The sequence below is a fragment of the Dipodomys merriami genome, unplaced genomic scaffold (genome assembly GCF_024711535.1).
Source record: "Dipodomys merriami isolate MVZ:Mamm:240054 unplaced genomic scaffold, mDipMer1.0.p SCAF_2, whole genome shotgun sequence".
In the NCBI taxonomy this organism is placed as follows: Eukaryota; Metazoa; Chordata; class Mammalia; order Rodentia; family Heteromyidae; genus Dipodomys; species Dipodomys merriami.
This window is the reverse complement of record NW_027203381.1, coordinates 52,730,533-52,744,653: the sequence shown is the minus strand read 5'-3', so window position 1 is coordinate 52,744,653 and position 14,121 is coordinate 52,730,533. Positions and strand designations below refer to the sequence as shown.

Here is a 14,121-nt window from a genome sequence, read left to right as displayed (position 1 = left end):
TACAATAGACCAATTACCATGTCAAAGGCAAATAACAACGGGTAATTTTTAGTTGATCCTATTTCTAATTATTATAATTTTTAAAAAGTACTAAATAAGCTGGGTGCTGATGGCTCACACTTGTAATCTTAGCTGCTGAGGAAGCTAAGATCTAAGGATTGCAGTTCAAAGCCAGCCCAGGCAGGAAAGTCAATGAGACTTATCTCCAATGATCCACCAGAAAACTAGAGCTGTGGCTCAAAGTGGTAGAGTGCTAGCCTTGAGCAAAACACTTGACGGACAGTCTCCAGGCCCTGAGTGCAAGCCCTAGGACCTACAACAACAAAATAGGTAATAAAAATTACTACACAGATGGCAATGTATCATAATTTCCATCTTTTATTTCAATCATAATTTTGTTTTGTTGTTCCTATGGTACTGGAGATGGCCACAGGGCTTGGGCATGTAGACAAGTGCTCTAGCATGGATCCCTGCCCTTGGTCCATATTCTTAGAAGCACTGGTATTTTACATGTGAAGCATGGCTCCAGGTACTGACACTCATTCTTTAAATTTCTGAGAGGAGAGGCTTAGTTTGGGATAGTAGCCTTAGGTGAATATTGCACATCGGCAACAACTACAGGATCTTCGTAGGCATCCAGCCCACTAATCCTCAAAGTTCTGACCAGTTTATGCTCAGATCAGCCTCTTCTGGTGTTCTTTGATGGAGTCTCAAATTCTCTCCAGTGATGGCAGGTTTTCAGTTGGTTAGGCAGCTTGTCTTCAGCTTTAATTGCTTAATGTTTGATTTTTAATGTTGAATCCCTTCTGTTGATTGGACATAGTTCTATTAGTTCTCTTACATTAATTATTAGAATGCAGGAAGACTTATTATTCTACTCTATTACTACTTGTCCTGTAGAAATCTGCTACTATTTCCCTTCCTTTCATAATTTTAAACAATGTCTTTGGATGCATGCTGTGACAATATAAAAACATAGATTTCTATGTTCTCTAAAAGGTTAATGCCTGGCACTTCCCATCTGCTAATCCCACAGTATTTGTTTTACCTGGGAGGTGACAATACTAGCTCCTGCCTAACAGTGTTCTGGTTAATGTCCTACTTTCTGTTCAGTACTAATTTTCTCTTTTATTTGAGCACTGGCAGTGTAAAAGGAATCCTCTTCCTTTCCTTCTTTGTATGAAGAGAGCATCCAGCTTCCTAAGCCACCCACATTTTGCTTTCTTTATTGCTTTCTTCACTCCACCATGTAGCATGGGCTTCCTTTCTAATTCTTTCAGAGGCTATAAAATCTGCTATAAACATGGGTTTCAAATGCATTTTCCAGTTGACCATTACATCCACATTGGTAGCAGCTTAACTTCTTTAAGATCTGTGCATTCATTGATAGCTCCCTTAAGGGTGGTGGAAAGGGGTGAAGGTTGTTGGACTTCTTTTTTTTTTTTTCTTCGTCATGGGGCTTGAACTCTGGGCCTGGGCGCTGGAGGTAAGAGTCTCATGAACTTTCCTGCCTGGGCTGGCTTTGAATCATAATCCTCAGATCCCAGCCTCTGGAGTAGCTAGGATTACAGGCAAGAGCCAGCAGCACCCAGCTAGACTTCTTTATCTCTGTGAACAATGGGAGGTTTCCATCTTGTACCCTTTGTACTATACTTATACTGACTAAGGCTTCACTACAAGATGTGAAGAGAACAGGGTAGGAAGGTCAGAAGACCTCTTAGGGAGAATGTACACAGGACATTTCATTTCTTTTTTGTTTGTTTTTTGTTTTTGTCAGTCCTGGGGCTTGAACTCTGGGCCTGGGCACTGTCCCTGAGCTCTTCAGCTCAAGGTGAGTGCTATACCACTTGAGCCATTGCGCCATTTCTGGTTTTCTTGTAGTTAATTGGAGAAAAGAGTCTCACAGACTTTCCTGCCTGGGCTGGCTTTGAACCTTGATCCTCATATCTCAGCCTCCTAGTAGCTAGGATTATAGGCATGAGCAACTAGCATCCAGCAAGACATTTCCTATCAATGGAATCTCTGAGTGGGCCTGGGAGAGAAAGGGATTTATTTGCTGAGTTCTGCTCTGCCATCTCCCACCAGTCAGAATCTGTGTTAGGGAGGTAAGACTCTTGTCCTGAAGTGTCGACAAGTCACATTTTCCCATACAGTTCCATTTGGAGTTGCTTCTTTGATTTCTTACTTAGACTGGGGCATATAATATCTCCATTGCTATGAAAAATGACTTGTGGGGCTGGGAATGTGGCTTAGTGGTAGAATGCTTGTCTAGCATGCATGAAGCCCTGGGTTTGATTCCTCAGTAAAAGGCCAGAAGTGGCACGTGGCTCCAGTGCTGGCCTTGAGCAAAAGAAGCTCAAGGACAGTACCCTGAGTTCAAGTGCTAGAACTTGTGCACACGTGCGTGCATGCTTGCTCGTTTAGATACACACACACAAAAGACTCGCAATGGCCAGGACATGGTGGTACACAACTGTCTTTCCAGCTATGTGGTAAACATAAGTAGGTGGATCACTGTCCAGGCCAGCCTGGGCAAACAGTGAAGCTCTATCACAAAATGAGCATGGTATTTCTGCCCACACCCGTGTCATGGCTCAGAGAGGAGAAGAGGAGACTTTAATGGCACTCAGGGAGGGGCTGAAAGGCAACATCAGCATAACTGGGCATGAGTTCCCAGAGAAGTGGAGTGAGTCTTTAATGGCTCTGTGATAGCATTGCTTGCTCTGTGTACTATGGAGGGCCAACCTTGCTCAGCCTGAAACTTCCTTTAGACATTTCCCTACAGGTGCTATAAGGAGTTTTCCTTTGACTTTTCCATAAAGTTTTGCCCAACACAATTTTCTTAGAAAAAGTTGAAGCTGCTAATAATATGTTTCAGTTGACATATTTAAACTTTGTCCCATGTAGTTTTTGTAACACTGTATTATTCAATTGATGCTGAAAAAGATTGAAGCTGTCCAAAAATGTTCAATTCTCCATGGCATTTAAGAGATATTTACTACTTCAGCTGTTCTAAGAGCTATTGTTGGCCATGTTGAGGAATGATCTAGATGAGCCCAGTGAAGTGCAGGGCTCTTTGGCAGACTTCTCGCTTGGTCCCTCCTCACTCCTTCTGGACCCACTCAGAGCTCAGGCCTTTCTGCTTTTTGTCCTCACTCTCTGATTTGCCTTGAAAGCAACCAAGGCCTGCTTCCATATTTTCTGTATCCTTGAGTTTTAGTCGTTAGACATTACATTGAATGAAAAATGTTAACCATTTGATGTGCTAAACTCAGCGTATGGAGTATTATCAACTTTCTTTCTGTTTTTAAAAAAGATCTATTGAGATCTAATTAACATACAGTACATTCACTTGTTTAAAGTATGAATGGTGTATTAAAGTATGAATGGTATATTCAGAGTTGTGCAGCCATGACTACAATCATTGTCACACCAGAAGGAAACCAGGAGCATATTGGCTGTTTCTCTCAGTTTCCCTGCAAGTCCCTCAGCCCAAGCCACATTCCTCCACCCTCCCTTTCCTTCCCTCCTTTTCCCATTCCCTCCCTTCCCTTCTCCTTTTGTTTTCTTTTTTGGTGGTGCCATGGATCCAACCTAGGGGCTCACACATGCTAAGCACCTGATCTACCACTGAGCCTCACAGGCTACTCTAGATTTCCTAATTACACATCCTAGGACTTTTGCTACTTGTTTCTTTTTGTCAGTCATGGGGCTTGAACTCTGGGCTTGGGCACTATCCCTGCACTCTTCAGCTCAAGGCAAGCTCTCTACTGCTTGAGCCACAGTACCACTTCCAGTTTTCTGGTGGTTAATTGGAGATAAGAGTCTCACGGACTTTTCTGCCCAGGCTGGCTTTGAACCATGATCCTCAGATCTCAGCCTCCTTAGTAGCTAGGATTACAGGCGTAAGACACCGGCGCCCAGCCTACTCATTTCTTTAGCTTAGAGTTCTGTCATCAGGTTCATCAGCAGTTCTCTTCTATTGATGGCTGAATAGCATTCTATTGTGTGTATATTCAGGGTGAGAATTCTTTTGCTAATATTCTTGTGACCAGTATTTCATCTTTCTGAGTTCTAGGGCTTCACATAAACATGTTGAGCCATCTTGGGGATAGGATCCAAGCTTTAAAGTTCTTTATGTCTCATTTATACTTTATACACACAGCCTGAAGGGGACTTTGCACACTATTTTTGTGCACCTGTGTTTTGCCTACAACCTGGCACAGGAGGTCAGGTGTGGGATTTTCTGGTAGCGTCACATCAGTTCTCAAGTTTCAGATTTTGGAGAATTTTGGCTTTGGGACTTTCAAAGTAGAGATGCTCCTATTTTGCTTATTTATCACTTGATAAAAATTTGGGTTATTTCCACTGTTCAACCATGAATAATGGCACTTTGAGCATTCATCAGCAAGGGGTGTGTGTGTGTGTATGTGTGTATGTGTGTATGTGTGTGTGTGTGTGTGTTTGTGTGTGTGTGTTTTGGTATCTTGGGTATATATCTGGGAGTGGATTTGTTGGATCAGATGGTAACTCTATGTCATTTAGAGGAACTGTGACACTTTGCCGAAGTGGCTGGATCATTTTATGTTCCTCCCAGAATGTGGGATATAAAGTTTCTTGATGTTCTTACTAGCACTAGTCTGTTAACCCAAGACCTCCAAAATGGACTATGTTTTCTTTCAAGAGTTTTATAGTTTTAATTCATATTATAGTTCTAAGATTCATTTGGAGTTCATTTCTGTGTCTTTTGTATGGAGAGACTTCACTTTACTTTTTGTTGTTGTTGCTGGTCCTGGGATTTAAACTTAGGGCCTAGGCACTGTCCCTGAGCTTTTGTGCTCAAGGCTAGCACTTGAGCCACAGCTCCACTTCTGGGTTTTTGGGGATAGGAATCTCTCGAGTTTTCTGCCTGAGCTGACATTGAACTGAAATCTTCAGATCTTAGCCTCCTGAGTGGCTAAGATTACAGGCATGAGCCACCACCTCCAAGCCTAACTTCACCTTTTGTATATGTCTGTTTACCTGTATCAGCAGGATTTATTGGAAAGACTGTTCTTTGTCCAATTAATTGTTTTAGTGCTTTTATTGAAAAGTAACTGATACTAAATTTGAGTTTTCCTTCCATGCTTTCCGCTGTCTTCCTTAGATCTGGATTCTCATTCTTATGATACAGATTTTCCACTGTTGCAGTCAGTGAGTAGAGCCTACAAAGCCCTTTGGTTCAGCAGTTGACAGAGACCACTAGGGTTGCAGCCGTGTAGCAGCCAAGCCTGCTTAATATTGTATGCTGCAGCTCAGTGGTAGACAGTGCCTACCGATGTTGCAGGTCTACTGCCAGTGATGCTGTAGTCTCAGATTCTTGTCTCAGGAACTCAATAAATCAGTGAACCCCTTTGTGAAGAATTTTATTCAGAAGAGAAATACCTGTCTGCTACTGCTGCTCTGTCAGTTACTCATCCTCTCTTCAGGTGGCTATTTCTGTGTTTATGTCTCCTTCTCAGTGGCTGTGAGTGTAGGGGTTCTTATAAATTGGACTGTGCTCTGATTCATTATCCATATTACAGTTAGGTGTTTTGAAAGGTGACATTGTATTGGTCAAGTCCTATAACACTCTGATTGCTTGTTAATTCCTAATCAAGTCCCTTCTGCAAATGCTCTCCCCAGGGTCTTGGGCAGGTTATAGAAACTTGAAGGAGGTAGGGAAGGCAGAGGCTAGATGTTCTAAAACATGTCTCTTTTGCATCTGGTTTCAGCCTCCTGGGCAAAGATGCTGTCCCAGGGGCCCTAGATTCCAACTAATTTTTTCTTTGACTTCTGCCAGTGCTGCTATCTTGATTAGTGTGAATTCTCCAACTTTGTTCTTCTTTTTTAAAGATGTTTGGGAGCCTGGGGTAGGAAATGAGGCAGATGTCTGTGTTTGGCAAGGATAGAACCTGTGCTACAGGGAGGGGAAAGGCATGGCTTTGCTCCACCCTGTACTCAAAGGAAAAATGCCACTTTTTTGTGAGTGTTTGTGTATGCCCATCCTGGAGTTTAAACTCAAGGTCTGGGTACTGCCCCTCAATTTTTTTGGTCAAGGCTATGGCTCTACCAACTGAACCATACCTTTACCTCTGGCCTTTTGCTGGTTAGTAGGAGATAAGAATTTTCAGGACTTGTTTTCCCAGGCTGGCCTTGAACCACAATCCTAAGATCTCAAACTCTTGAGTTAAGCTAGGATTACAGCATCAGCACCATGCGTCACAGCCTTTAAAAAATCATGTGTCAACAAAGGGTGAACAAATACAGCAGTGGTACTCACTAGACAATATGTGGAAAAAGGAACTGTACATCTTGTGGGTAGGGACAGGAGGGAAACTGGGAGAGGGAAGGGGAGACATGGTTCAAAAAGAATTGTACTCGGGGCTAGGAAGGTGGCTCAGTGGTAGAGTGCTTGCCTTGCATGCATGACGCTCTGGGTTCAATTCCTCAGCACCACATAAGCAGACAAAGCTGGAAGTGGCACTGAGGCTCAAGTGGTAGAGTGCTAGCCTTGAGCTGAAGAGCCAAGGGACAGCACCCAGGCCCAGAGTTCAAGCCCCACCACCGATAAAAAAAAAGAATTGAACTCATTACCTGATTCATCTCCTCTGTATATCAACTTTACAACAGCAATGAAATAAAAATTAAAACAAAAATCGTGTGTGTGTGTGTGTGTGTGTGTGTGTGTGTGTGTGTGTGTGTGTGTGTGTGTGTGTGTGTGTGTGTGTGTGTGTGTGTGTGTGTGTGTGTGTGTGTGTAGAGGTTTGGGTTCACTTCATTTTTTCTGGAAGAAAGTTTTTATTGCACCTGTCAGAAGGGGGCCCTGTCACCTCCAATTTAGCTTTCTCATGATGCTGTGCATCCCTGGGTGCTGAGGAAACTCTCTAGCTTGAATACCACATTAAGAGGGGGAAAAAAGAAAAGGAAAGAAAAAAGAAAGCAACATCCTTTGTTAGTGCAGAAATCATGGATCATGTTAAAATATTTCTGAATAACTCAGAAATAATAAAGCAAATCCTGGGGTGTTTTCTAGCACCTTTATTAGAAATGATTGTTGTTGGTAATTTGGTGTACTGTCTCTCCTGGCCCCTTTTCTGTTCAGCTTCAGGATGTCTGGGCTGGCATACTAAGTAGCTCTTTGCTTTTCTGTGAAGAGAGGGGGCCTATGTGAAAGCCAGAGCTCTTCTGAATGGTTCAGAAAGAACCTTCAGTAAGGCATTTTCCCATTCAACTTCTGCCAGCTGAGAATTTTGGGAATGTCCGGAATTTTCTTCCACTGCTTCCCTCTTTGTTTGAATCCGTTTGCAGCCAGGCTCCTTTTGGCTTCTGCCCTTGACTCTCCCTGGCCTCGCCTGAACCTACATTCCTGGGGAGAGTGCGAATGTTGACTATGAGCTGGCACCTGAGGCAGATCTGCAGACTGCTCCCACACTGGCATTGGCTCCTTGGCTGCATCTGACTCACCAGAGACAGATTTCTCTAGAAATCATGCTTTGAAAACCCATTCTGCAAGTTGTAGGACCTGATGCCAGAGTGTTCTGGCTTGGGTACTGGGGAGGCAGAGCCCAGCTGGAGCTGTACTTGTTTGGAAACTTGATGTATTTTCCACTGTTGCTCATTCCTGACCTGCAGGATGTCACTGATGCTGGGGAATTTATGATGCACTTGAAAAACCTGCACTTAAGAAATTTTGCCTAAAGCAGACTGAGTGGTCTGAAGGATTAGATTTCTGGAATAATAAATACTTTCATTGCAGTGATAAATTGTGTGTGTGTGTGTGTGTGTGTGTGTGTGTGTGTGTGTTTGTGTGTTGTGTGTTTACACAGGTTAATAGGAGGTAGGAAAAATAAAGAGTTGTATTATAGTAAAGACACTGAAGAATCCAGAATAGGAAAGGCAAGTAGGTCCCCACTGGCCTATCTTAATGCCTTAGGCATTATCCTAAGGCCTCTATATGGGACTAAACCTTTAAAACAGGAGGCCTTCCCACTCCTTTTCTTGGGTGCTGGTACTGGGACTTGAACTAAGTCTTCTGCTCTTGCTTGGCTTTTTCTACTCAAAGATGGTGCTCTACCACTTGAACCATGCCTTCATTTCTGACTTTTTGCTGGTTAATTAGAATAGAGTCTCACAGACTTCTTTTGCTTGGACTGGCTTTGAACCTTGATCCTCAGATCTAGCCTCCTTAAGCAGCTAGGATTACATGTGTTTGCCTGTAATCCATGAGCCTTCAGGGGATAAATCCAACCTATAACAGGTATTAGGACTGCCTCCACCTCCAACAAATAAGCATGATCTCTTTGAAAAGCAACTGGACATTGCATTTCTGGAGTCTAAAAATGGTTCATATGCTTTAATTCATTGATTCTACCTCCAAAGCAAATGGTCAGAGGTAGAACCTAGAACCTTACTTGGATGTTGTCACTGACCTGTCACAACTGACACTGCCTCATCTCCATGCCATTTCCCCAAATATGAAAACTAAATATGAAGAGCCAGGCCAATCCTAGAAGAAAGTTCTCTTTAAATTGTGCCCCTAAGGTAGGTTCTGATCACCCTAGGTCCTATGTTTTTATTTCTATTTGTTCTGGTACTGGGGGCTTGAACTCAAGTCCTCATGGTCTCACTTGTCTTTTTTGCTCAGTTCTGGTGGCTCTACCACTTGAACCACACCTTCCACTTCAGACTTTTTGCTGATTAATTGGAGATAAGAGTCTCTTGGACTTTTCTGCCTGGGCTGGCTTTGATCTCAGCCTCTGTAATAGCTAGGATTATAGGGATGAGCCACTGTGCCTGGCTAGGTCTTGGATGTTAATAAATACTACTTGAGAAAGGGTTAACAAAAGCCGGGCACCAGTGGCTCATGCCTATAATCCTAGCTACTCAGGAAGCGAAGCTGAGATCTGAGGATCATGGTTCAAAGCCAGCCCAGGCAGGAAAAGTCCGTGAGACTCTTATCTCCAAAAAACCACTCAGAAAACCAGAAGTGGTGCTGTAGCTCAAGTGGTAGAGAGCTGGCCTTGAGCTGAACTGCTCAGGGACAGTGCCCAGGCCCAGAGTTCAAACCCCATGACCACCACCACCACCACCAACAACAAAAAGATTAATAAAGAAAACAAAGAATTAAAAGGAAACAAATAAGTTTCATTTCTACAGTGCCTTGAATGTAATGATAAAACTTTGCAAGCTTTTGCTAAGCATTATTACATGCTGTGTTTCTTAAGGTTATATTTACCAGGGTATCTTCTTTTCAAATAAGCATCTCACAAGTTTGTTCTGCATAAGACCCTGGTGAAAATACTGTGTTATATAATCTTGGCTCATGTGTTATTAACTTTTTCAAAAGCTTAAGTGTAGAATGAAGGAAGGGGTGATGTTGACCAAGAAACACTGTATTCATCACCTGACTTATGGATTTATAATCCCTTTGCACCTACTACTACTACTACTACTACTACTACTACTACTACTACATCATCATCATCATCATCATCATCATCATCGTTGTCATCAAAAAAAACTTCAGTGTTATTCTTACCTACTATTCCATTTGGTTATACTAAAATTTATGTTTCCATACCCTAGTTCTTCTGCTTAACCAGCAGTTCTGGAATGAAATCTTATGACTATCTGGAAAATCTCTGATTATTCCCTTTAGAGGTGGAATTATTGAATCCAAAATTATGAACAGTTTTAAGACTAAAGATATACTGTCTAGTTGCTTTCCAGAAAGATCATGCTTATATGTCCTTGTGCCACTTGCTGGTTATATGGGCAGACCTAGCATGTGTTCCCTCTTGGATATTGAGTGTCTCCTGAAAGCCCACATGTTAAAGGATTGGGCCTCGAGAGGTGGCCCTTATGTCACTAGGGGCATGCCCTTGAAGGGTATATGGCACTCTGGTCCCTTCTTATTCCTCTCTTTTGTTCTCTGGTCTCTGATAAGATAAAAGGCTCCTGCCTACCCCACAGTCCCACCATTATGTGTTGCCTTATCACAGGCCCAAAGTCACAGAGCCAGTGGTCAGAGAATGGGACCTCCAAGACTGAACCTTCTTTGCAAGATGATCATCTCAGGAATTTTGTAATAATAATGGAAAGCTGACAAATAAAGCACTTATCAGTGAAAGCTGAGGAGTCCAAGAAATTCCAAGTGTTGGAAAGCTATTCCATTCTCTTTCACCATGAATATACCCAGCAATGAAACACCAAATAGTGACATACGCAAAGATCAAGAACGACCATTTCTTCTGAAGAGACAGATTGTCTTTTTACAATACTCTGGACTGTTTTTAAGTCATTAAATGATACTTGAAAATTATCTAACCACTCAAATTTGAAAATATTTCATTGGATAGTTAAAGAAGGTATTTTGAAATGGTAGCTGTTATGCTGATTTTTAAGTAACCTTTCAAGGTGAAATAGAAAAGTGAAGCTTCACCACTCCTGTGGCTATGAACTTCTATCTGGAAGACTTTTTTTGTGTGTGAGCATTCAGTCCATCAATCTTGATTCTGACCTCAGGGAAATTGAATTTTGTTATGTTGGTCAGAGGCTGACTCTGATGCAATTTGTTTTATATTTGTATGAGAAAAGTATATATATTGGAGAGAGAAAGATTGTGGCTGGAAGTGATTTACTTTTTCTCCTCTATAAATATTAGTATTGGTCAATGCATTATTGAGTCTGGAATTTAGGTATGAACTTTCAACTCATTAAAACCTCCACATCTCCAGAAATAAAGTCCTCTAAATGGTTTCACCAACAGATTTATTTCAAAGTGATTCCATTTGGAGGAAGGAAGAATGGGTAATGCATCATGAACGGAGATATTTTCAATAATTCATGAGACCTGCACATCACTAGCCATTTGAGATGCAGTATATGGCATCAGAGCCTGAAAGGAACTCTGTGCAGAGTGACATCCGCAGTTTACTTCTCTGATGTTTGAGTCACTAGTGTCTTGGTTTTAAAGAAATAAAGTCTATACTGACTCTCTTCCTTACATGGAAGCTATTTTTAAAAGAATTGGCATTTTATATCATTGGGTTGAAAGGATACTTTATATACACTCCCTACCCTTAGCAAAGCAGCAGTGTTTCAAGGCATATTGCTTTTTCCCTTTTGGGCAGGCGTTCAGATTGTTTTTGATGTGTGAGGAATGGATTGCCAAAGGCTGGACTACACATGCATTTATGGAAGGTTAGTGATTATGACAAGCACAGGGGTGGGCCAGTCAGTGAACATGGAAAGGCACACATGGCAAATGGGCATCATCCTCCCATGAGATAATTGAGTGACATTTCTTGGGCAGAGGACAGTGGCATAACCAAGACCTGTCAGCATCCTGGCCACTGCCTGGTTCAGCTGTGAGCTTCTTGGTCCACTCTGAGCTTAGCAGATTCTTTCCTTTTTCTGAAGACCACAGAAGTTCCAGGGTGATTTTTCTTCATGGGAAAGACTTGCATGAATATCCTGGGGATTGCCTGCTTCCTTCCCTCTATTGTGAGTTTCTCTCCAGTATTCCTTAGTTGACCATAGGCCTCAAATTTCCAAGTTGGTCACTTCCATTTGGCAAGTATTTAATCAATGAGATGTTTCCAGTAGGAAATAAAATGAATGAGTATGATTCTGTTGTTCGTTAGAAAAGCTTTGGGATCTATCCTTCCTCTTTTAAACCTCACACACATCTCAAAAATTTTTAAGGCTGCTTTTGAACTTTAACTTAAAATATGTAAAAATTTATACTATACAGTTTTATAAGAATGTATTTCAATTACTCAAATCCTACCATTAACATTTTGTCATGTGATTCTCACAGAGAGACAGACTACTATACATGTTTTATACATATGCTGCCTTGAGACTACTTTTTCATTTAATGGGAGGTCCAGTATCTTTTTTTTTTTTTTTTTGGATCAGCTGTGGGGCTTGAACTCAGGGACTGGGCACTATCCCTAAACTCTTTTGCTCTACCACTTTGAGCTACAAGTTTTTGAATGATTAACTGGAGATAAGAGTCTCATGATGACTTCTTTCTAGGCTGGCTTTGAACTATGATTCTCAGATCTCATCTTCCTGAGTAACTAGGATTATAGGCGTGAGCCACTGGTGCCTGACTTCAGTATTTTTTGTTGTTATTTTGTGGCCATACTGGGGCTGGAACTCAGGGCCTCATGCTCTCACTTGACTTTTTGCTCAAGGCTAGCACTCTACCACTTGAGCCACACCTCCACTTCTGGCTTTTTGCTGGTTAATTGGAGATAGGAGTCTCAAAGACTTTTCTTTCCAGGTTGGCTTGGAACTGTAGCCCTCAAATCTCAGCCTCCAAGTAGCTAGGATTATACGTGTGAGCCACTAGCACCCAGCTAATTATATCTCTTCCTATACATAAAAATCTTCATTATTTTTAATAATTATAGGATATTCTACCACACAAACATGCTCTCTATCTCTCTCTCTCTCTCTCTCTCTCTCTCTCATATCAAAATGCTATTGACTGAGTAAGCAACAAACCTGTATCCCTCACTGTTAAGGAGCCTGGGAAGTGCGTCCGACATCAGGTACTGGCAGATCCAGTATCTGGCGAAGGCTCATTTCCTGGTTTGCAGACCAACAGTACCTGGCAGAACTCTTACTATTTAACAAATAGTTGCCTCATTTTTTAAAAATTGTCAATCTTTTATGTTAATTGAACATCTACTGATAATTTACATTTCTTCCACTGTGCTTTTCTTTGTGTAAATTGTTTATCCATTCTGTAGTGAGTTATTCTCTCTTAATGGACTTTCAAACCTTTCTATGATGTTTTTGAATTTAAAAAAAAAATAAAGAAGCCAGGCACCAATGGCTCACAACTATAATCCTAGCTCCACAAGAGGCTGAGATCAGAGGATGGTGGTATAAAGCCAGGACAAGAAAGTTCAAGAAGACTCTTATCTCCAGTTAACCACCAAAAAGCTGGAAGTGAAGCTGTGGCTCAAGTGGTAGAGCACTAGCCTTGATTTAGGGCACACACACAAAAAAAGCAGCTCAGGGACAGAGCCCAGGCCCTGAGTTCAAGCCCCAGGATGGACACCAAAAAGAAAATAAAAATAAAGCCAAGAATGAACACTTCTTTGAAAACACAAAATATACATGTTCTGAGAACACTCATCCTGTTGGGGTGAAAGTCCAGGACCCAGTGCTACCAGTGGTCAGGTTTTGGAATGAAATACACCCAAGGCACGTCACTGGCTGACCTCCTGTAGGGGAGAAGCTCTACCAGTCAGACCAAGGGTGGAAGAGGAGGTGGTTGGCTGTGCTGGGCAGGGCCAAGGATGGGGCAGGGTCATTCACCACCACCACTCCTCAGTGGCTTTGCTGGCATTGTTTATCCCCTTAGAATGTGTCTTTTCTTATTGCTGTATAATTCTGAGACAGCCTGAGATTGATCCAATAAATGATGAGTAGTAGAGAGTAGAAAATTCATAGGATTTAAGGTAAAATTTGGGGCTGGGATTATGGCTTAGTGGTAGATGCTTGCCTAACATGCATGAAGCCCTGGGTTCGATTCTTCAGTTCCACATAAACAGAGAAAGCCAGAAGTGGTGCTGTGGCTCAAGTGCTCAAGTGTGGTAGAGTACTAGTCTTGAGCAAAAGAAGCTCAGAAGCAGTGCCCAGGCCCTGAGTTCAAGCCCAGGACTGACAAAAATATAAAAAATAAAATAAGATAAAGCAAAATTTGTTTATGGTTTTTGCTCAAAAGGAGATTTTTATGATCTGTAAACTACAAGAGCCTTCTTGTGTCATTGGGGAATAAAATTTATGGTTTAATATAGAAGAATCCAAAGAAAAATTTAGAGATCCTGTAGGGATGATATAGAATACAAATATAGTATTTACTCGGAGATTGTTGAAAATCTGTGTATTCACCGTGGCCTAACACTGCTCATTGTTCTTACAGTTTCATTCCCTGGCGCCCATGTACTATCGCGGATCTGCTGCAGCTGTCATAGTATATGATATCACCAAACAGGTAAGGTGTCCCCCTTAGAACTCAGATGCTTTTGTGGAGATGGACTCAGAAAGATCGAAACAGACCCATCACTGCTTGATATT

The 14,121-nt window shown here is 41.8% G+C and overlaps 1 protein-coding gene across 1 annotated transcript in view; it reads left to right on the top strand.

Moving 5' to 3' along the window:
- The window catches only part of Rab31 (RAB31, member RAS oncogene family), a 142,090-nt gene that overhangs the window by 72,897 nt on the left and 55,072 nt on the right, over positions 1-14,121 (top strand). The window contains exon 4 of the mRNA XM_070029640.1: positions 13,967-14,038. Coding sequence (XP_069885741.1) covers positions 13,967-14,038 — 72 coding nt within the window. The remainder of the gene's footprint in view (positions 1-13,966; positions 14,039-14,121) is intronic.